General features: G+C 45.5%; 1 protein-coding gene and 1 long non-coding RNA gene across 2 annotated transcripts; both read right to left on the bottom strand.

Annotated features, from left to right (window-relative positions):
• Nucleotides 1–3807: 3807 nt before the first annotated feature.
• On the bottom strand, nt 3808–5896 carry LOC4348003 (UDP-glycosyltransferase 91C1). Its single transcript, XM_015757856.3, has one exon. It carries the CDS (start codon nt 5803–5805, stop codon nt 4327–4329), a length of 1479 nt encoding a protein of 492 aa, XP_015613342.1. The 5' UTR covers nt 5806–5896; the 3' UTR covers nt 3808–4326.
• Nucleotides 5897–21118: 15222 nt separating this feature from the next.
• Nucleotides 21119–22969, bottom strand: LOC136353736 (uncharacterized). The gene is made up of 2 exons (XR_010737140.1): nt 22398–22969; nt 21119–21771 (listed from the first exon to the last, which is right to left on the bottom strand). It is a non-coding gene; the product is annotated as an uncharacterized lncRNA (long non-coding RNA).
• Nucleotides 22970–24623: the final 1654 nt, after the last annotated feature.

Raw genomic sequence — 24623 nt, 5'->3', positions numbered from 1 at the left:
TTATGTCAAATTGAGACTTATGTGAAATTGCGTTAAATTGGGACTTACGTAAAATTGGGACTTATGTCAAATTTTTTTACGTCAAGTTGGAAGATGTCGAACGAAAAGGTTCCATCGAACGCACCAATAGCGCCTCAAGAAAGTAACGCTCCTCAAATTTCCGGTAGCAATAAGCAGCTAGGCGCTTCTAGTGAAGAAACGTGGCGCACACCAAGTGACCCGTTTCCAATGGAAATAACACAAGTCGCCCCCCGCGATGATGATCCGGACTACATACCTATCGAACAGGCCGTAAGTGCTGAAAATCGTTAGCCATGTATTATTCCCTAACTATGATGTGACATGAACCTAATGGTGTATAGAGTTACCTATTCTGTGCAGATGGTAGTCCGACGCCGCTCGAAACGTAAAGCCGGGAGGAACAGGACAGAGCAAGAAGTTGAGATGGACACCGCTACATCTGCACCTGAACGTACGGAGACATCTACAAGTGCAGGCGGGAGTAGGAAAAAAAGACGTGGTGAGAGAAGCAAGAATAAATTACCCAAGGAAACTTACAACGTGATTGCTCTCGATCAGGATGGGAAGCCCATCGAGCCACCGATAGTGCGGTCCAAGTTCAGCAACGCCTGTGGCACTCTAGTTAGGACGCGTTGTCCCATTAATGTCAAGTTGTGGGAAACAGTGGACGACAACATCAAGACACTTCTCTGGAATGAGTTGCAGAAGTATTTTGTGTTCCCTCCTGGATCAGAGGTCAGGGGGAGAGATTACGCACTTAAAAAGATGGGAGATCGATGGCGACAGTGGAAGTCCGATCTAAATCGGGATTATGTTCAGAAGAATCTCCCACCGTTTACGGATTATGGACATATATCCCAGGCTGACTGGGACACGTTTGTTGCGGATCGTACAACAGCTGAAGCATTGGCTTTGAGGAAAAAAATGTCCGAGCTCGCGAAGAAGAACAGATATCCCCATAGATTGGGGTCGAGCGGATACGCTGGTCACGTCGATCAATGGCGGGAGATCGAGCAAAGATTTGCCGCGGCCGGTAAGCCCCTGCTGGTAGACCCCATGGTTGAACGTAGCAAGAACTGGGTTTGGGCGCGCAGCACAGGTCAAGTCTCGGATGAGGGAGACATACTATTCGAGACTCCAGACATAGAAGAAGTGACTACTAATTTGCAGCAGATAGTCAAGAAAGAAAGATCAGGACAGTTCGTCCCACGGAGGGAGCGAGATCAGCTTACTGCGGCGTTGGGGACGGCTGAACACTCTGGACGTGTAAGGGGTTTGTCCTCAAAGACAAGTTGGAAGGTCGGGTTTCCACAAGACGCACCAAGTTATAAGAAGAGAGACAAATACAAAGAACAACTATCGGACAAGATCTATGCGCAAGTGAAGGAACACTTCTACTCGTTGGCAGCTGAAAACCCGACAGCTTTTCCAAGGTTATTCCCTGATAGCCAGCAACCCACACAATCCGCACAGCAAACAACTAATGTACCCAGCAGTGTAGGCTCAGTGCAGACAAGTACCTTCCCTGTGGATAGTATAACTGGACCAACTCCGTGCAGTCTCGTCGTACCAATCGGCCGCGCTGGAAAGACTAAGGAGGTTGCAACGGGTTTAGCGATACCCGGACGTCAATTCCACAACACGGCAATCCCTGAGGATTACGCAAGGGTACAGGTCGCCAAGGTCCATAGCGACCACGTTTCCTTGGAACTAGACATACCAGCACCTGAGGGGATTGAACTTCTCGGTGATGCAGTGAATCAGTTTATCTTATGGCACCGCAGAGACATAATCCTGAGCGCGGCCGTTCTTGCAGCAGGATCTTCAACCCCATCCTCATCGCAGGCAATGACTGCTGCCGCTCCTGCACCACCGTCGCCTCCTGAACCACCGTCACCTCGACATCCGCCGTCACCACCACCGCTTAGGTCACCGCCTCGCCAACCTACACCACCACCCTCCCCTTCTCAACAACCGCCTCTCCCGACCCCGCAACCAGTTCAAGCCTCTCCCACCTCCCCAACTAAACAGCATGCTCCCCCGGCTCCGCCCTCAGTTCAAACCTCTCCACCTACACCCCAATCTGCTCTGGTAGAATAAGTGCACATACCAGATGGTACTACATCCGAACCAAAGTCTAATACTTTGGAACCTCGTCGTATAATTCCAAAGTTGATATCGACATACGACCCAAAGGAGATTGACAAGGATAAGGAGAAGTTCATGTTTTCAGCTTTCAGGAATTCTGAGAAGAGAAAAGAACTTGCTAACGTCTTGTCAGACTCCCAGAAGTCAGTACTAGCGGCCCAAGATGAAGTGCAATCCTGGTTATCTGCCGATGTGCCTGAAACTTATGAGTATGGCAAGCCATTCTTGCCAACTTATCTTATGAACAAGCTACCATGGGAAATGAGGGTAATGCACGAATGGTATATGAAGGCATCTAGGAAAGGTCTCGGTTTCATAAGCGTCGCCGTCCCGGAAGGCGCTTTCATGAGTGGTCCTAATGGGATATTTTTTATCTCTTTCCAAGACCTTTACGCCCTCTACAAGCTAGATAAAATGGACGTTAATCTCGTTGCGGCTTTCTGTCTGTAAGTCTGAACTCTTTATTACATGTTGCACGTTTCATTCGAAACAAATAAACCAAATCTCATTTCTTCTTTATTCATTGTACAGTATGCAATTCCACGAAGCTGATAGAACTAGAGCAAAGGTTGGATACGTCGATCCAACAAGAATATGCAAAACACAACACACCGTAGAGCTGAGACAGGACTGCGAGCAATTGGTTGGCAAGACCCCGGAAGAAAAGGAAGAATATGTGAAGACATTGCACAAGAGGAAGAAGCTAGAAGTAGCAACATACTTGGCAATAGCAATGTTGGCGCACGCCGACAAAGATGTCTTAATGGTCCCCTACCAGTTCACGTAAGCTCTCTCTTCTTTTTGTTTAATTAATTTATCTTCTTCGGAATTTTCTGTCTCCAATAAGCCTATCTTATATGTAGAGACCACTACATATTATTCCTTGTATATCCGAAAGACCAATTGATCATATCATTGGACCCCGCACACTATGACAAGGAGACATTTATGGAATTCCTCACTATTTTGAATTTGTAAGTGATAAACATTTCATTACTATAAATTGTTTAGGTCGATCACCAGTCTTCTAACTACTAATAAAATAATTGTTTCCTTCAAACAGAGCACACAAGTACTACCGCAAAAGAGGTGGACCAGTACATATTCCATCCCAGAAGAAGTTATCCGTCAGGACTGGCTGGCCGGTACTATCAAATTTATACCAATACAACTAATTATCGAACAGTACATATATACTAAATATATCTACTGAGATCGGTCCCCATAATTATATCGCAGTGCTACAAACAACCACCAGGAACCAACTTGTGTGGTTATTACGTGTGCGAGATGCTCAGAGTAAATGGGAGGTACAAAACAACCAGTAACCGAGTAGGTCATCGAACTCTTCTCTACAAAGAAACCCATCTCGCACACACTTCTCACTGAGTACCGTTTTATTTTCCTTTCTGTGTGCAGATCCCCGAAATCCCATATATTGCACAACGATTCAATCACACTACTATCTTGAACGTGGCCGCTGACCTCTGCCGATTCATCCGTCGCGATGTCTGCAACGCAAGAGGTCTCTTCTACGACAACCAGAGTGAACTCGCAATGGACGACAAATTTAAACCTCTCAGAGAGTGGGAGAAAGAACATATGCAATAACATGTACACTACTTATACATATGATGAAAAAACTGTGCCACTTGTATTATATATTTGTATGTAAATTACGATTGAATTAATGGTTATGTATTACATGTTTGTTACTGCGGCACTTGTCTTATCTTATATGCTTACTACTCCGAAATACGATAATAAATCCCTCAATAATTTAATATTAATTACGAATCACCAAAATGCTAGAATAAATATTATTTTAGCTATTCGGAAATTGAATTTCGCATGCGGTCTACTTAAGACGGCCGCACGCGAAAATAGATCTTCGCATGCGGTCTTCTTAGGTCGACCGCATGGGAAAATATATCTTCGCATGCGGCTTCTTATATGGACCGCATGCGAAGATCTATTTTCGCATGCGGCCGTCTTAAGTGACCGCATGCGAAGATCGATCTTCGCATGCGGCTGCGACGGCCGCATGCGCAAATGGTGATCTTTGCAGACCATTTCGCGCATGCGGGCCGGCCAACCGCATGTGAAGATCGATTCCGCCCGTATGCAAAAACGCTTTCTGTAGTAGTGGAAATAATCTCAGCTAGAACTGGAAGGAACTGGTGTGGCAATATTGCAGCTGCTATCCGCGACGTGAGAAACAAGCTGCTGTATAAAGTCGTCGATGTACCTCTCATGGAGTTCCTTGTCAGTGACAATCTTTTGCATCCTGAGGGCGTTTGCTACGAACACCCTCCTGGTTTCTTCCTCCACCATGACGGCCCGGACCGCGGCTGCGACGCCATGGCGGTCGAACGACCCGTCCGTGTCATCCCGCCTCACCTGCAACCCTACCTTGTTACCCTCCATGAGCCGCGCGTTCGGCCCTTGGTCCGTGAAGATGGGCAACATGATGAGAGGGTTCCCAAACATGAGCCCCTCGACGAGCGAGTTGCGGCCGCAGTGCGTCAAGAACGCGCCCACCGCGGCGTGCGCCAGTATGGCGATCTGCGGTACCCACCCCATGGCGACATGTCCATGGCCGTTCGTCCGTTCCCGGTAACCCGGAGGGAGCACGTCGTCGGCGGCATCCACGCCGGCGTGCTTCCTCAGCGCCCACAGAAACCGTGTCCCGGCGAGCTCCAGCCCGAGAGCCAGCTCGTGCACCTGCTCCAGTCGCAGCGGCACCTCGCTCCCCAGCGCCACGTACACCACCGACTTCGCCGGCTGCGCGTCCAGCCACTGCATAGTGGAGTTGTCCGTCGACATGCTGCCAGCACGGCGGCGGCCTCCGTCGGGCGACGGCGGCACGAGGCCGAGGGGGATGAGCGGCTTGTTCTTCTTCTTCAGGCCCGCCGCCACCTGCTGGAACGCCTCGGGCTCCCACTCCGGGCAGCTCCGCATGGCCGCCACCGTGCACCTCTCCATCGCCAAGGAGCAGCGCTTCATGATGGACATGCCCGACGCGCCATCGGCGACGAAAAGAGCTGCCTTCTGCTCCCACTCGTAGCATGGCATGTCCATCCGGCGTTCTTCTACGGCGCCGAGCACCTCGAACATGGAGGCGCCGGCTGGCTCCGACGACCGGATGGCCCATCCGACCATCATGGAGGCGCTCGGGAGAAGCATCGCGCATGGCACCTTGTGCTGTAGCGCGACGAGGGGCGCCCAGTGGTGGAACGTGTCGGCGATGATCCAATCAGGCCTCCTCTCGCCGTCGCCGGCGTCGCGGCACGCCGCGCCCAAGAACTCCGCGAACGGCGCGGCGAGGGCGTCGAAGGCCTTCCAGAGGAGGTCGAACTTGCCGGAGGGGACATCGTTGGTGCACTCGGCGCCGTCGGGGAGGCCGTCGACGCGCGGGAGCGGCAGCGCCACGAGGTCGACGCGCGCCGCGGCGGCGGGGCGCACCGGCGGGAGGCGCGCGATGTTGCGCGGCGTGGAGACGAAGGACACGCGGTGGCCGCGCGACGCCACGCGCTCCGCGAGCTCGAGGTAAGGGAGCAGGTGGCCGAACGCGAGCCATGGGAAGATCACAAGGTGCAGCGGCCCCGACGACGAGGATTTGGAGCCGGCATCCATGGCGAAGACGAGCTAGCTCTACACCTGGCAGCACAAGTTGGGGGAGATTATAATGAGTGATGAAGACTTGCAATTGAGGAGGATTTGGACCCGGCGTCCATGGCGAAGTTGACAGATACAGACAGATAGAGTGGACCTAGACTTGCCGGTGCTTGGCACAGTTAAAGCATTTTTTTTTTGAGCAAAGGGCAAGAGCCCTCCATTTCCATTAATAGAAATGAAAAAGTATCTACAACAGTTTAGAGAAAGAACGAGAAAACAAAAAAGAGAATCCACTGTCTGATGATGACTTGCCAGTGGCTAAATTTGGCTTGTTAGTTTGTTGCATGCCTTGAAAGGTAGTACTCTAAATTTTAAACACAACAATAAGTTTCTGCATTCAACTTTAATCATCCATCATATTTAAAAAAATAAAAAAACATAAGTCACGCGTAAAGTATTATTCATATTTTTATCATCTAATAATAATTAAAATACTAATCATAAAAAATTTTAAAAAAGATTGGCGATCAAAATTAGACACAGGACGCTTAAAATGAGACGGAAGTACTAACATTTTTAAAATCTGTCGGTTTGGTGTGGCAGTCGAGGTGGGTCCAAATTACTTCTTCCATCCCAAAATAAACCAATCTCATATAAAATATTTTACGAGGTTAATTTATTTTGAAACGGAGGGAATATGTAAGTAGGAATATATTGGGAGCAGGTGACTGAACGCGAGCCATGGAAAGATCACAAAGTGCAGCCTTGACGAGGATTTGGACCGGCCATGGCGAAGTTGCCAGATAGAGAGGAGCTAAACCTCAATCTCTCGCTTTCTCAGGAATAAACTGTTGGAAATATGGTCATATATCAGCATATTTTAATCCAAAATGTTAAGACAATAATTATGGCATGAACAGTGTAGAGTGATCTAGTGACAACATGTAACATAACCAGTAGCATGCTAATAGCATCATAGGCATCATGAAAATCAGGAACAGGAACATAGCAAGAACGCAAGTCACTTGCGACTAACAGGATTAACCGCGCTATGAACAGCGTTAACAACAGGAGCAGGAGAAGGATATACCCCGAGAATGGCCCTCCGCTGGATTGTGAGGCAGAATTGCCTCCGTTGGTGTCGACGTTCGCGGCACCGGCTCCAGGCGCGCCATCTCCTCCAGCAGCAGTAGCGGCGGCGCCGGCGGCAGCTCCGGCTCCAGGCGTAGACATGGTGGACGAGGACGAGCAGTCGTGCGGGAAGCACTACCCAAAAACCTGATCACCTGATCACCCGCCTACCCGGTGCAGATCTCAGGCGAAGGTGTGGTTCCGGAGGCCCTGCTCCTTCCGATCTCTCGTGCGCGCAAGCGATCAGAAGCGAGGAGGCGAGAGCAGCACAGGTGCGGAGGAGGAGGAACTAACACCCGGGAAAGAAGCAAGCGGATCGTTTTGATCGGAATCGCGGCCTCCTTATCTATCAGGAGAGAGGCAGTTGTGGGAACGTGGGATCGTGGACGCGCCGTTGCGGAGACAGTCGTGGGAACGTGGGTTCGTGGTTGCAAAAGAATAGCGACGTGATGCACGCACGCCAGCCAAGCCAAGCCACGCCTCGCCCACGCCCTCGGCCCCGCCCTGCCGGCCGCGCGCGCGCGTGTGGCTTTCCGACCCCCACCTCAACCAGTCAACAGGGAGCCTCCAATAACTCCCTATTTAGGTTGAGATATTCCTCGCTTAAATCCTAAGGTGATATTATTATCCTTAACACTTATTATGGGCCTTTGAGATTTAATAGGATAAATTGGGCCTAGCCCAATTATTCTAACAATCCCCACCAAATTTCAAGGCTCATAAGAAATGTTCTCAAGGTTGTGCCTGTTTGATATACCAGGGTTTTGGTGGAGACTGTTAAGTTGAACTTCCACCTAGGAAATGAGCTACATCAGACCACAACTGAACAATGGACTATGCTTTGAATTGTCAGTTTTGTGTGATCAGGTTTCACTCAGACCCTTGACTGGTACTGGGCTGCCGTTCGCGTCCCCTCTGTTTGGAGCATATAAGTCAAACTCCAGGCCTTTCATGAATATCTAGAGATCGCCCAAACCTCATAGACTGTGACTAGCAGTCGAACTCATATAGGTGTGTTCCTTCTGAGATGTTCTGCAGGTCAACATCTCTGCTTGGAAAAGCCACTCGGATCACATTAAGGCATGAGCCATCCTACCATGCAGGAAAGAAGATAAGTACATCATGAAAACGAGCCCTTTTCAAGGGTCTCTTCTCTCAGTCACACAATAGTTTGTTTCGCCATCCAAATTCACGGGATCTCCGATCACAATGGACAGGTTTCCACTATTGTGCAACCTTAGGTGGGTATCAAGCCCATTTCCCTCGATGCACTGTCTATCACATTACGTGGTAGCCCCTTGGTAAACTGATCTGCTAGATTTCTAACCGTTTGGATATAGTCCAAAGCTATCACTCCGGAGTTTTTCTGCTTTCTGACAGATTTCAGTCTTCTCTTGATATGCCTAGATGACTTCATGTTGTCCTTTGAACTGTTCACTTTAATAATCACTGTTTGATTATCACAGTTCATTAGGATAGCTGGCACTGGTTTTTCAACCACCGGCAAATCCATCAAGAGTTCATGAAGCTACTCGGCCTCAACTGTCGCAGTATCTAGTGCTGTAAGTTCTGCTTCCATTGTTGACCTCGTTAAGATGGTCTGCTTGCAAGACTTCCAGAAAACAGCGCCACCTGCAAGTGTGAACACATATCCACTTGTGGCTTTTATCTCATCAGCATCAGATATCCAGTTTGAGTCACTATACCCTTCTAGTACTTTTGGATACCCGGTATAGTGAATTCCATAGCTCATAGTGCCCTTTAGATAGCGCATTACTTTTTCCCGAGCCTACCAATGATCATCTCCCGGATTTGAGACAAACCGACTCAGCTTGCTTACAGCAAATGAGATGTCAGGCCTCGTTGCACTAGCCAGGTACATCAATGAACCAATGATTTGAGAGTATCTTAGTTGATCCCTTACTATTCTTCGGTTTTTCCTTAATAGCACGCTGGGATCATAAGGAGTAGGAGCTGGCTTGCAGTCACTATATCCAAAGCGACTCAAAACCTTGTCCACATAGTGGGATTGCACAAGTGTAATCCCACCCTCATCTCCTCTTTGTAGTTTGATGTTAAGAATAACATCAGCCTGTCCCAAATCCTTTATTTCAAAACTCTTGGACAGATAGTCTGTCACATCCTGATTTTTGTTTCAGGATTTATAAATTATTTAATAAATTATTATTAGAATTTATATTAAATGTTTATTAATTTACAAGTGAAGTTAAATGTGGGAAATAAAATTTCCTAAATATAAAGCATGGATGGATTTAATTTTTATTAAATTCTCCATGGTTAATTATACTCTCTGGAATTTTCTCGGATTTTTCGGAGCTCAATTCCTAAATGATACAAAGAACAGTTCAGTAATTATTTGATCAATAATGATCTAATTATAATTGTTAAGTGCTTTTCTTGTTTAAAATCCTTAAATTATAAATTGTTCTTTAAAAGGAATTATTAGAAATGATTTTAAAAGCTTAAAAGAGAAGATCTAATTTTAATTTGCTAAATCTCAATATAAAATTGGGCTAGATAAAATTTTATTAAATACTTTGCTTGTTCCTCTATTTTTCTAGAATTTTATGGGAATTGTTTGAGCAAGGGAAGTATTTTTAATAATTGAAACAACATTTCACCATTTATTTTAATTAAAAAGTTCCAAAACCCCTCCCTAAAGTTGTTGGGCCGTTTCCGGCCCAACTCTTCTCTTCCCGCGCGCGGCCAAGCCGGCTCAAGTCGGCCCAGCCGAGCCGCCCCGCCCCCTCCTCCTCTAGCCACCGACATGTGGGGCCCACATGTCGGGGTCACCTTCAACCTCCGGCCGGCTGTTGAGCCGAGCCCGAGTCGGCCACCGCGCCAACTTGCCGCGCCGATCCCGCACCCAATCCGGCCTCTCTTCTTCCGATTGTTTGAGGGTTTTTTATCCCCACATCCTGCTCTATCTTTCCCCTCAAGAATCGGAGCAAATGGTTGAGTATTTTATCCGAATCGAACTCGTTTTTCAGTTTATCTCCAAAACCGAGTTTTTGATTTCCCGGATCGATTTCTTGCGGGAGGAGTCCGATCTCTTCAATCCAAGGCTATAAATAGGACCCCCTAGTCCTCCTCTTTTGTTTGCCCCCTCTCCCGTCCTCTCCCGTGCTCTGTAGCGTCGCCGCCGCGCGTGTCAAGCCGCCGCCGCTGCCGGCCATCCTCCGGCCACGCTGCGCCGCCGCGTCCGCCGTCGTTGCCGCCTCTTGTTGCCGCCGTTAGGTGCGCACGGGAGCGGGGAAGCTCGGCCGCCCCTTCTCCGCCGTCGCCGGCCGTCGTAGCGCCATCACCGCCGTTCAACCGAGCCGCCGCCGCCTCTTGCGTCGTTGCCGGCCGCCGTCGGTCGTCGTTGGACGCATTGGTGAGTACCATCGGGTTCATCTCGTCGTCCTCTACGTGTACATATCCTCCAAAGTCGCAGCCGACCATCCAATCTCCGGCGAGGTCGCCAACCCGGGCCGGCCATTGATGATGTCATCATGACATCATCGGTTTTTCTTTTTCCCGTTTTTCTAATAGATTAAATCTTCTGAAAATCATAACTAAATAACCGTAGATCCGTTTCAGGTGGTTCAAGTTGCTAAATTTTTCTAAAATCAAGATCTACATGATAAAAATATTCACATGTACTGTTTATGCTTGTTTTTGTACTTTTTTGTTGATTTTTATTCTTTTGCTTTAGTTTCCGACGTTCTGAAGGAGAGCGTTTTCGTTGAGCAAGGTTCGGAAGTGTTTGCGGAAGCCCAAGGCAAGTCACACAGATCCCAAACAACCCTTTGAGCATGTTGAACCCGTTTAAAGCTATTATTTTATTTCAACTATGCATTATTTTTTAATGTCATCGGGTGGTGAACCTTTCCCCGTTAATTAATGGCCGAAGATGATCTTATTTTCCTATGGGTTATAATTTGATTAGCATGAACCTTATATATTGGATTGGTTCAGCTAAATGCTATATGTAAGTTTGCTTAGCTATGCTTAGAAACATTAGCTAACTAAAGGGGTTAATTATAAACTATATTATATTATATTATTATTATGGTTATATTTAATGGTCACTCACGATGGTTAATCGTGTGATGTTAATTAATTGATAATTAAAATCTGGTTAAGGTGGGTTGTGAGCATATGGTTTTGATGGTTGTGCTCATGACAATTAAGGACCGGTTCGCGAGCTACTGTTGTGAAACATTTACCGTGCCAACCACAAGCCAGCATGGGCAACGGCTTTACCTTTTGTATAGCATGGTTCATTATAGTGTGCCAGACTGTGAAGCGGCGAGAAGTCCACGGGGGTCGCTGGGGAGTCCATGCCTTGTTTATAAGGGGGTGACTATGATCCGAGAACGGTGCACTGTTTTGAGTTGTGTTGTGCAAAGGGTATTGTCACGATTTCCCCCTTTGCAATGCCGTGGTGGTATTTCGGGGCATGGCAACATGTGTGGAATCGTGTCTTGTGGGTACAGTGGTACACCTCTGGCCAGAGTAAAACTATTCGAATAGCCGTGCCCGCGGTTATGGGCGAGTTGAGCAATGTTTTTCGTGATTAGTCTCACACCTCTCACAATAATTATGGATGTTATAACTGGTAATAATTTGCTTAGCTCCTGGTTTGGAGTTAGATCTGTACAGCCGGGTATGGTTGTTCAGGATGGTTGGGCCTGTGCAGCATGGGTGTGCTGTTCAGTGTTGATTAAAATTTCTGATTAATTACTTCACTGTTTTACTTCTCTTAAATGTTTTGCTAAATGCTGCTTTTGCAAATGAACCTATATTATGCCATCCTTTGGAATCCTTGTGCACTTGCATACTTGCTGTGTGGCTTGTTGAGTATGTCATATGCTCATTCTTGCAATAATCAATCAACCTCAGTTGAAGAAAAAGGATTCAGAAGGAGAAGACGTTTGGCTTATACCCCAGTTGAGCTGCCTGTGAGAGTGGAGCCGGAGCTTCGCTAGATTTTATTTTCCGCTGCAATTTTCTTCTTGGTGAGGACTAAGTGCCTCTTAAGTAAGTATTTATCGTTTTAGTTAATTTGATGAATCTGTATATTAAATTGTCAGTTTGTGTACCTCGGCTGATTCCTGGACGAGGATTTTATGCACAAATAAGTTCGGAAATTACTAGTGAATTTCCGGGCGTGACATAGTCCTTGACCTCCTCAATCACATTGAGGCTGGTCCCAAAGATCAATATGTCATCGACATATAAGCACAAGATCACTCCTTCTCCCCCACCATAGCGATAGTACACACATTTGTCAGCTTCGTTCACAACAAAGCCTGCAGATGTAAGCGTGGTATCAAACTTCTCATGCCATTGCTTAGGTGCTTGCTTGAGGCCATACAAGGATTTCAACAGTTTACACACCATTCCCTCCTGACCTTCTAGTACATACCCGTCTGGTTGATCCATATAGATCTCCTCCTCCAGCTCTCCATTCAGGAAAGCTGTCTTAACGTCCATCTGATGGACGAGAAGACCATGAGAGGCTGCCAGAGCAAGTAGTACTCGAATCGTGGTCAAGCGAGCAACTGGTGAGTATGTGTTAAAAAAGTCCTCGCCTTCCTTTTGGGTATAACCCTTGGCCACAAGCCTTGCCTTGTACTTTTCAATTGTACCATCAGGCCTAAGCTTTTTCTTGAAAACCCATTTGCATCCTACGGGCTTGCACCCATATGGACGCTCAACGACTTCCCAAGTACCATTAGACATAATCGAGTCCATTTCACTGCGTACTGCTTCCTTCCAGTAGTCAGCGTCAGGAGATGAATATGCCTCTTCTATGGTTCTTGGGGTGTCATCCACGAGGTATACAATGTAGTCATCTCCAAAGGATTTTGCAACCCTTTGTCTCTTACTCTTGCGAGTATCTACAATGTTGTCCTCCTCAGGATTTTCCTCAGGCGTTTGATCATTGTGTTCTATCGGTGTAAAGTGCTCATGGGGCGTGACAGTTTCTTGACTAGAGGTGCTAGGTGTATGTTTCATGGGAAATTCATTCTCAAAGAATGTAGCATCTCTGGACATAATAATTGTACCAACATGCATGTCGGGTACTCCAGAGTTTATTATTAAGAATCTATAACCCACACTGTGAATAGCATAACTAAGGAACACACAATCAACAGTATTTGGTCCAAGTTTCCGCTTTTTGGCTATAGGTACATTTACCTTGGCCAAACAGCCCCATGTTCGTAGGTATGAGAGATTTAATTTCTTCCTTTCCCATTCCTCGAATGGTGTTACTTCCTTATGCTTCATTGGCATTTTATTCAGGACATGACACGCAATCAAAACTGCCTCAACCCACCATTCCTTGGAAAGCCCCGCAATGTCTAACATGGCATTCACCATCTCAGTTAGAGTACAGTTCTTTCTTTCGGCCACCCCATTTGATTGGGGTGAATAGGGAGGCGTCCTCTCATGAATAATTCCAAACTCTTTGCAAAAAGATGCAAACTCATTGAAAAAATACTCCCCACCTCTATCAGACCTCAACCGTTTGATTTTCCTTTCAAGTTGGTTTTCTACCTCAGCTTTATAGGTCTTAAAGTAATGCAATGCTTCATCCTTTGTTTTCAATAGATACACATAACAAAATCTAGTGCAATCATCTATCAGTGTCATGAAATGTTTCTTTCCCCCTTTAGTCAACACGCCGTTTATTTCGCACAAATCGGAATAAACAAGTTCTAGAGGTGCCAAATTCCTCGCCTCAGATGCCTTGTGAGGCTTGCGAGGTTGTTTCGATTGAACACAAGTATGGCACTTGGAACCTTTGACCAAAGTGAATTTTGGAATTAAACTCATGTTAGCTAAGCGCGTCATACAACCGAAATTCACATGACAGAGTCGTGAATGCCACACATTAGACTCATCATTCTCGCTAATATGGTTCACAACATTATGATTATTACACATGTCATTCAAAGAAAAGCGGAACAAGCCTCCGCTGTCATAACCTTTTCCAACAAAAGTCTCATATTTAGATACGACACATTTATTGGATTCAAACACAAGTCTAAAACCTTCTCTACACAATAGAGAGCCGCTAACAAGATTCTTCTTTATTGAAGGAACATGCTGCACGTTCTTCAGCTGCATGGTCTTTCCCGAAGTAAACTTCAGATCGACCGTACCAACACCATGAACAGCCGCAAGCGACCTGTTTCCCATCAACAAGGAACCTCTCCCGACCTGATAAGAAGAAAACAGAGAAATGTCAGCACATACATGAATATTAGCACCAGTATCCACCCACCAATCAGGTGAGTGAAAAACAGAGAGAACTGTAGGTAATATTTTACCGTACCTCGATGTTCCTCTGCCCTCGCTAACGACCATGTTGGCAGACTTCCTGTTTTTGCGCTCAGGACAGTCCTTGGCCCAATGCCCAGACTTGCCACACACAAAGCAGTCTCCTTTTGCCTTTCCCTTGCCTTTCTTCTTAAAGTTGGTTGCAGCCTTGGGTTTGACATCAGGCTTGACTTTCTTGTTGTTGTGGGATGCATGAGGGTTCTTCTTCTGTACCATATTGGCACTAGAACCTCCCTCAACCTTTTTGCCCCGGACGTCCTTTGCCCTTGCCTTCTCCTCAACACCCAAAGAGCCAATGAGATCAGAAACACTGAACTCTTGTCTCTTGTGCTTTAGAGAAGTGGCAAAGTCCGACCAAGCAGGTGGCAATTTGGCAATAATGCCACCCGCCACAAACTTGTCCGGCAACTCACAGTTGTTGTTCTCAAGTTCCTTAGCCAGCATCTGAATCCCATGAGCTTGTTCTACTACAGAACAGTCATCGACCATCTTGTAGTCATAGAACTGCTCCATGACATACAGCTCACTGCCGGCGTCAGAAAATCCGAACTTGGCCTCAAGTGCATCCCACATGTCCTTCCCAGAAGGCATGTGCATGTACACGTCCACTATGTTGTCAGCGAGTACACTGATCAATGCTCCACGGAACAGGCAATCCGAAGCCTCGAACTTAGCCTCTTCCCCAGGAGAAAGAGGTGGTTCACTTCGTTTGCCCCATGAAACATAGAAGCATTGCATCGCTGTCAACCACAATAGTGCACGTGCTTTCCATCTCTTATAGTTAGAACCATCAAAAGCATGTGGTTTCAGTGCAGCAGCAAAGCCAACTACCGAAAATGACCTATTAGGTTTTTGGATTGTTAGAAATATGGTCATATATCGGCATATTTTAATCCAAAATGTTAAGACAATAATCATGGTATGAACAGTGTAGGGTGATCTAGTGACAACATGTAACATAACCAGTAGCATGCTAATGGCATCATGAAAATCAGGAACAGGAACATAGCAAGAACGCAAGTCACTTGCGACTAACAGGATTAACAGCGCTATTTTCAGGAACAGGAACATAGCAAGAACGCAAGTCACTTGCGACTAACAGGATTAACAGCGCTATGAACAGCGTTAACAACAGGAGCAGGAGAAGGATATACCCCGAGAATGGCCCTCCGCTGGATTGTGAGGCAGAATTGCCTCCCTTGGTGTTGACGTTCGCGGCACCGGCTCCAGGCGTGCCATCTCCGGCTCCAGCTCCAGGCGCGCCATCTCCTCTAGCAGCAGCAGCGGCGGCGGCGCCGGCGGCAGCTCCGGCTCCAGGCGTAGACATGGTGGACGAGGACGAGCAGTCGTGCGAGAAGCACTCCCCACAAACCTGATCACCCGCCTACCCGGTGCAGATCTCAGGCGAAGGTGTGGTTCTGGAGGCCCTGCTCCTTCTGATCTCTCGTGCGCGCAAGCGATCAGAAGCGAGAAGGCGAGAGCAGCATAGGCAGTCATGGGAACGTGGGATCGTGGACGCGCCGTTGCGGAGACAGTCGTGAGAACGTGGGTTCGTGGTTGCAAAAGAATAGCGACATGACGCACGCACGCCGGCCAGCCTCACCCACGGCCTCGACCCGGCGCGCGCGCGCGTGTGGCTTTCCAACCCCCACCTCAACCAGTCAACAGGGAGCCTCCAATAACTCCCTATTTAGGTTGAGATATTCCTCGCTTAAATCTTAAGGTGGTATTATTATCCTTAACACTTATTATGGGCCTTTGAGATTTAATAGGATAAATTGGGCCTAGCCCAATTATTCTAACATAAACACTGCTAGAGATAATAAGATATCAGTAAGAAAAACCATATGTTTTAGCTACTTGTTCTTTATATTACCAGAGTCTTCAAATAATGATTGATTTTATAGGTGAAACAGATCTTAATTATTGATCGATTTTTTAGGTGAAACAGGACTCAATAGCTAGTGGTTCTTAATTTTTTATTATTTTCTATAGGTGTAGCAGGTCTTCATGGTTCTTAATTGATAATATTATTAAGCCTCTAAAGTTATGGTTTCCTGTAGGGATAATATTATTTTCTATAACTAGAAAGTTCGCGTGCGCTACGCCGCTTGGGCCTTGGGTGTAATAGACGTGTCTAAGAGTCTAAGACGAATGTTATTGGACTTACTGAAAGTGTTATATTTAGCTGGCTATTTAGGATGTGTGGGAACAACAGAACAAGCTAGTAACGCATTTCAAGCTGTAATGAGCTTAATTGGTTTTATGTTCAAATTTGGTTTCTTATAGACGTAATGCTATGATTTAAAACGTAGATGTTAGGAAATTATAGGAAAACAAACGATAAAAAACAATATATCAATCACAGAAGACACGAGATTTAATGTGGAAAACCCTCCCAAAGCAGGAGAAAAAAAACCACAGACATCAGCCAACAAAATATTTTCACTATATCGGGGTGAGGTTACAACGCCGCACGCTCCGGCCCAAGCCTACTGGCGACGGGCCTCCGCTCCACTACAGCAGAAACTGGCTTTTATTAAGTGCAAATGAATTTGGATCACAACTCAACAGTACTCCTGTTAGATTCAGGCGCTCAGTAATTTAGCATGTTCTCATGCTTGGATTACATACAGTTTGTTGGAGGTGCATTATATCCTGACAGAGTGCTGTGTCATGCTGGGATATTTGGTATGGAAGAATCAATACTTCCTCTGTTTCATATTATAAGACTTTCTAGCATTGATCACATTCATATATATGTTAATGAATCTAGACATATATATGTGCCTAGATTAATTAACATCTTAGATGAATGTAGGAAATGTCAGAAAGTCTTATAATCTAAAACGGAGGCAGTACATGTAGTAACTAAATGGCAAAACATCTCTTATCACAATGGTTGCAACTATAGCAAATAACACGCAGGGGCATTTTGTGCCATTTAGTGAAAGTAGCCTGAATTCAGAAATGGCAAGCGCCATTGACTGAATATGCACAATCCTTGTAGGGATAATTTTTAGAAGCTCAATATTATGAATCGGCGATACATATTCATTTAGTGTTTGCCTATTAGACATGGTGAGTTGGCAGTAACTAGAACATCAGTTGGTCGATCCCAAGGCCAATACAGAAGAACATATCATTTGTTCTTATCTTGCCACCACGAAACAAAGACTGGTCAAACTGTAAGCATTGATTTGAGACAGCTTCTTGTCTAGGGATGGCAATTTCCTCCGCGGGATCGGGGGTGGGTGTGATTTTCAACCCGCGGGGTTATTGGGGACGGAGGGTCCGTATTTGGGTGGGGAGGGGACAGGAGAAAACATTTCACCCCCGAGGGTGACCCGTAGGGCCCCGGGGTATATATAAACACTTAAAATATAGCTCATAGAAGACCAAAAAGCCTAACCTAAAAAAAAAACTGGGATATATAATATATATAATCCATGGCGAAGACGAGCTAGCTGCACGTGGCAGTACAAGTTGGGGGAGATTATAAAGAGTGATGAAGACTTGCAATTGAGGAGGATTTGGACCCGGCGTCCATGGCAAAGTTGCAAGATACAGAACAGATTCGGTGGACGTAGAGTCGTAGACTCTTGCCAGCCCTTGGAACAATTAAACGATTGATTTCCACTGTGATAATGAAGACAAGTCTCTTACTGTCTGATGATGACTTGCGTAGAAAGGTATACTCCCTCCCTCTCATTTCAAACGTATCCATCAGTTTTTGTGTTCAATTTTAATCTTTTGTCATATTTAAAGAAAAACTGAAAAAATTAAAAACATAAGTCATGTATAAAATGTTATTCATTTTTTTAAATATTAAGAATTATGTATTGAAAGTAACCAACCCACAAATATTTTGTTTAGCTAGCCTGCACATGGGCATGAATTAAGTGAAATTAGATTTAATAATCGTTTATCTGAAGCCATATAATTTCTATCTTGTTATAATTATCATATATTATATGAAGTTCTAAAAGACACTAGAAAATAAAATATGTGTTTCAAATATCAGATAAATTATTCGAAAGATTTTTGCATTTGTAGCATCGAATTTGTTTGGTCACTGTACAATCCACTTGCACTGGCCTTTACTCAATATGCCCTATGGTGACAAATAGTAAGGCCTAGCGGACTCCTCTCATCCTCTATCAATGCATTATTCTTATCTCATTAAGACCGGTTTACTCACTCTCTACTTGCTTTGCTTTCCCTCTTATTCTAGTTTGTGCAAGAAAATTTTTGGGTTCCAAAGTATAAATAAATACTACCTCCGTCCCAAATTAGTTGTCATTTTGACTTTTTGGTTGCAATATTTGACCATCCATTTTATTTAAAAAATTAGTGCAAATATAAAAAATAATAAGTCATACTTAAAGTACTTTTGATAATAAAGCAAGTCACAAACAAAATAAATAATAATAAACATTACAAACAAAAACTCAAAGCGCCAAGTATTTTGGGATGGAGTTAGTACATTGTAAAATTTGTCTATCTCTAGTAGATGAAAATTGTTTGGTGATAATGGTTTTCTTGCACCTCCAAGTCATCATGTTGCATGGTTGTAAAACTTGTATATATGCTGGGACATGGAGGTTGCCATATGATCCATTGTAGTAGTGTTTACAGTTTCGATCAAGTTTAGTTAATCTTTCTTTTTATGTCTCAGTGTATCGTAACATATAAATAGATTCCAAACTTAATTCTTCAAGTGAATATGTACATGGTGACATGTTTATAGCAAGTTAATGTCCATATATAGGCTGCGTTCGGGAGCACTTGTTCCCAACTCCTTCCCTCTTGTTTTCCACGCGCACGCTTTTCAAACTGCTAAACGGTGTGTTTTTTAAAAAAAGTTTCTATACGAAAGTTGCTTAAAAATCAAATTAATCCATTTTTGAAAAAAAACTAATACTTAATTAATTACGCGCTAATGGACCGCTCCATTTTCCGTGCGGAAGGGAATCGGTTCCCAACCCCAACTATCAAACACAACCATAGGGATTATAAGATCTTTTTAATGGTTTGTGCATAGAGAAAACATACAACTTTTTTGGCAAAATTTGATACAGGACACCCAAAAAATACGGCCTTTGTTGTGGGACACCCGAAGATCGTGTGTTTGCTCGTGGACACTCGAAAAATGTGGTAATTAGCTGGCGGACACCGGCCATATTATTTTATTATTTTCAATGGAAACAGAGAGAGAAACTTTAGTTAAAGACAAGTTTGCCCACAGGCCCACTTGTCAATCTCTCTTTCTCGGGCTCGCCGGCTGGAACACGCCGTCCTCGCCGAGCTACCGCTCCGGCTTGTACTCCAAGCAGTCCTCGCCCCATATGGCAGCGAGCCGCCCCATGGCATACGCGTTGTACGTCACGGACCAGCCGGCATGGACGAGCGTGCCGTCGGGGAGCGTGTCATCCGCCGCGCACGCCTGACGCCGGCGGGTACAGCCGCATCGACTCCATGAGCACGGCGTGGAGGTAGTGCATCTCCCGGAGCGCGTCGAACCCGAACAGCTCGCTCGGGCACGCGCCGGTCGCCTTCCTCACCACATGGACCACGTCGGCGATGCGTGCCATGACGTCCGGCTGGGACGACAAGAGCCAGAAGAACCAGCTCAACCCCGACGACCTCGTCTCGCAACCAGCGATGAGGAAGATGAGGACGATGTCGCGGAGGACCTATTCGTTGTGCTTGTCACTCGCCACGAACCTCGACAGGACGTCGTCTCTATCTTGCACGGACGCGCTCTGGCGCCGGGCACGGATGATGTCCATGGCGAAGGCGTGACGTTGGCGATGGCCTTCCTCAGGTGGCACTAAGTGCCGACGTTGAGCCTGTTTGATGAAAATAAAACAACGAACACACAAAAAATAGGGAAACCCTGTATTTTTATTAATCATGATTCATTACCATGAATGTTTACAAATTCATGAGGGCTCCCGCAGGAGTTCGCCTTTTACCTTCGCGAGGAATGCTTAATAGGAAGGTATACTGACTGGAGATTGCGTGCAGTCCGCTGATTCCCAGCGCCTAGCAATGAGGCTACCGGTTAATTACATCGATAGGACGAGCCTATGGAATACCTCCGATTAAGCTGCGCTTTGCGATCGTCATCTTCAATATTATTTGCTCGCCGAATGTTGAGGTTGGTGCAGATTTAACGGTGAATATAGTGAATGTGTAACGGGTGGCTTTGTTTTACCAAAACCCGGTCACAGTACACTACCATTACGTCGGTGTGTAGAGGGAATTTGGTGAAGCGGGTGACCTTTGCCTCGTCGGTGCCCAGTCATGTACCCCGGCCTTCATCAAACATGGATTTTGTGGTTGCTTTTGCCTCGTCGGTGCCCAGCAACGGTGTATCCGGTTCCCGTCTATTTTAGACGTGTTTATAGTATAGTGACCTGGCCTTGTCGGCACTCGGCCATGGTTTTGTCTAGCCTCGTCGGTCATAGACAAATGAAATGAATGAATAGCTATAGCCTTGTTAGCTTTAGCCAATACGTCGTCTGGCCTCGTCGGTCTCGACATAGCATAAATATTGATAAATCGGCCATTTCATCTCGTCGACACTCGGCCACGATATCGACGTGTGTTTTAAATCTGCACGCCTCACCCTCATAGCTAGCGTTGTTTTATTTAGCGAATAATGCTTGTCTTCAGGAATTGTGAGAATTGCTCCTGTCCATCCGGTAGAATTTGGAGAGAGAAGGAATTGCTCCCGTACATGACATGCACAAGGCAATATGTGACTCATCCGGCATGAATATAAATATGTATAAATCATGGTTGATCTGATGCCAATAAGACTCAAACTCATCCCAAGTTTATATAAATAAATATCCACATCCAATATTTGATATTGATAATTTAGACGGTCCAACCCTCATGAGGATCAGGCTCGCCTTGTATTTATTTGAAGCTCATATTAATCGCTTGGCAAAGATGATGTGTGCGTGTGCATGCACCGCAGGGGATACTTATATCCATGGCTACAAGTTCACATCGCATCCACGACAAATTCATTAGTACTCCACTTTACTGTTTTACCGTCCAAGCTGCCCAACTGCACAACACTACGGTGTATATTTGCTCCCTCTAAGAGATAATGCCGAGCTATGCATAATATCTGCACAACACTACGGCGCCGTTGTGTTGTCGATGACAAATAGCTTGACGGAGAAATTATGTTGATGAAGCGTGGCTCGACGGAAGGCGAATGATTAATTTGGAGTTGCACTAGCGACGATGAAGCAGACTCCTTGATGATTACTTTGCCTTCTCCCGATTCCTCCCAAATATTTGTGTGGCTATCATATTCACCATCACCAGCTCAGGGCCTGCATCTTGGCGCAGCGCTTGGCGGTGGCGTGTACATGTGTGCGCCCCGGTGACGGCGTGTAAATTGTGTAGATGTTGGATATGGGATTGTGGAACTATAAGCAGATCAGAGCACGCAGCAGAGTTACCTGCATACGTCTCCTCCTCTAGGGCTGTCAACGAGCCGAGCTCGAGCGAGCTTAGATCCTCAGGCTCGAGCTCGGTATGAACTCGAGTCGAGCTCGAGCCGAGCCTGGACTAACCTTCGAGCTTGCAGTCAAGCTCGGGCTCGGCTCGGACGAGCCTCGAGCCTAATCGAGCTCGCATCAACGCAACACAAGCATGTGTACATATTTCAAAAAGTAGAGAAGCTGACAGAAAGCTGCAGCTGGGCACGTTGTGTAGAGATACGGCCATACGGGAGCACTAGTGTACTGTACTACTAGTACTAGCACAGGAGTAGTCTGCTTTGCTACTACTACTAGCTTTGGGAGTAGTGTTCAAGAATTGATTGCTTCTGTACTTCACATAGACCAATGTTGGAGTAGTAGCAGACCAAGGAAAAGCATCGATGATTTTTTATTGGAGACCAAGGTAAAGCATGAGACATGACAGTTACTAACTAGTACTCGAGTCTTTACTGAGCTATTCGAGCTCGGCTCGTTAAAGTGCACGAGCCTCATTTCAAGCTCGAGCTCGGTTCGTTTTAGGCTCAAGCCGAGCTCGAGCCGAGCCTATAACGAGTCGAGTTCGAGTAGCTTGCGAGTCTTGAGCTTTTTTGACACCCCTATCCTCCTCTGCCAGCCGCCTCTGCGCTGGGGATTTTCTCCCATCTCCTTCCCTTGTTTTATAATTTGGGGCTCGCCCCCGGCATGTGCACCTAAAAACATATGTTTTGATTATAAAAAATACGAGGATAGTCCGATCCGTAGATTAGACATATCCAAGTTTATGTTTCAAGAAAAAGTAGATGCGATTTGATTTTCAACACACTCCAATTGTCGAGGAGAAAAGAGGTACTCCGATCATCCATTAGAACGACCGATTTACCAACAGGATCGGAGGAAATTATTCATCGTACTCACCGCCTAGCACGATCATCTCCGCCTGCGACATCAGCTCGACGGGGGAATGTTTAACCTCCACTGCACGGCGCGCCTGTTTGCGAGCCGCCGGCAAGTCACCGAGAAGTTTTTAATCTCCTTTTGCCTAATCAGAATTGAGCTCCTACTAAAATATTTGTGGGCACATGTGCCGCCGGCCACCGGCGCAGGGCCTGCATCTCTGCGCAGCGCATAGCGTCGGCGGCGCCGGCGTGGCGTGTATGTGCAGCGCCTTAGCGCTTCTGCATGGATGCATCTGCCAGCCCCCCGAGCAGTGGGAGTCAAGGTGCTTTATATAGGCAGATGTAGGATGGATAGATCAAGCTGGCACTCTCAACCACGTCCGAATACAACGGCAAATCACACGTGAATTTCCTCAGATAAGACAGCAAACAGCCTATCTGCACGAGATAACTACTGCCGATTAAATCATCCTGGAATTTACAGTGCTAATGACAGTGGGCCTCCTGTGTTTAATCTCCAAATTAGAGATAATGACTGCATGCTCACGTACCAAAGCAAGTAACGATAGCACTTGCTTATTTCTTTTCTTTCCATAGCTCAAATCTTTTGAATCGTACGTCGGATTTAAAATCTATTTGAACCATTATTTTCTATAAAATTAGAGTAAATTTCACAATACTACAGGTATTTTGCATTATTTATTACAAAACTACAGATTTAAGAGCTTATTTCATAAAACTATAGATTTAGTGTCTTTTGAATAATCTATCACAAAAGTACATATTTAAGAACTTGTTTCACAAAACTATAGATTTAGTGTATTCGTTTATCATAGAACTACACATTTAGTGTCTTCATTTATCACAAAACTACAGATTTTGTGTCTCCATTATCATAAAAATACAGGTTTTAACAATGCTAAAACCTGCAGTTTTGTGATAATGAAGACAATAAACCTGTAGTTTTGTGATAAATGAAGATATTAAAATCTGTAGTTTTATGAAACAAGTTCTTAAATATGTAGCTTTGTGATATATTGTGCAAAGTACATATAATTTTGTGATAAACGAAGACTTTGAATATGTAGTTTTGTGAAACAAGTTCTTAAATATGTAGTTTTGTGATAGATTGTGCTAAGTATATGTAGTTTTATGAAATTTACTCATAAAATTATATACACTACGCCAGATCCTCACACCTCTGACGGGATACCTGTGACGGGCAAACGATTTGGTCACTAGTGACCATTACCTCTGACGGGTCAGACGGGATAACGTCACCGGTGAGCCATCCGGCCGCGGACCGTCACAGGTATCCCCTCACCTGTGACGGGCCGAAAGGAAAACCCGTCAGAGGTATACCAGTGACGAGTTTTGCTTCCAACCCGTCACTGGTATCCCCTCACCTGTGACGGGTCGATACATTAGAAGCCGTCAGAGGTGATGGGCCGCCACCTGTGACGGCTTTCATTTCTGGCCCGTCACAGGTGAGCGGATACCAGTGACGGGTCGTTGAATAGAAGCCCGTCAAAGGTATGAGCAATACCTTTGACGGGTTTTTTTTATCTAACCCGTTTGAGGTGTGTTGGGTCTATAAATACCCCCAAACTGCCAATTGCTTTCCATCCCGACCATTGTACTGTTCACAAATCGGTTGGGAGGGCAAGGGGGGCGATTTTTTGCTAAAATTCAAGGTAAAAAACACATTATTCTCCATTCATTCTCAACATATCGATCATCATTTATTTTTCTTCGTATGTTTTGTTGATTTCAGATGGATCGTAGATGGATGTCACAGATAACGTTATCTCTGACGGGTGGTAGTTATGACCCGTCAGTGATGAGTGAAAATTCAAATTTTTAAATTTTGCAAAAAACCTCGGATTGAAACATGTCCTATATAAAAGTTGTAGCTCTCAATGATATCCACAACTTTATAACTAAC

The sequence above is a fragment of the Oryza sativa genome, chromosome 10, assembly GCF_034140825.1.
Source record: "Oryza sativa Japonica Group chromosome 10, ASM3414082v1".
Lineage (NCBI taxonomy): Eukaryota > Viridiplantae > Streptophyta > Magnoliopsida > Poales > Poaceae > Oryza > Oryza sativa.
Note: the sequence above shows the minus strand (reverse complement) of the source record. Positions and strands in the feature narration are given on the sequence as shown.

What these genes read in the sequence shown, in the direction of transcription:
- LOC4348003 (XM_015757856.3), bottom strand. Translation starts at nt 5,805, where the DNA reads ATGGATGCCGGCTCCAAATCCTCGTCGTCGGGGCCGCTGCACCTTGTG.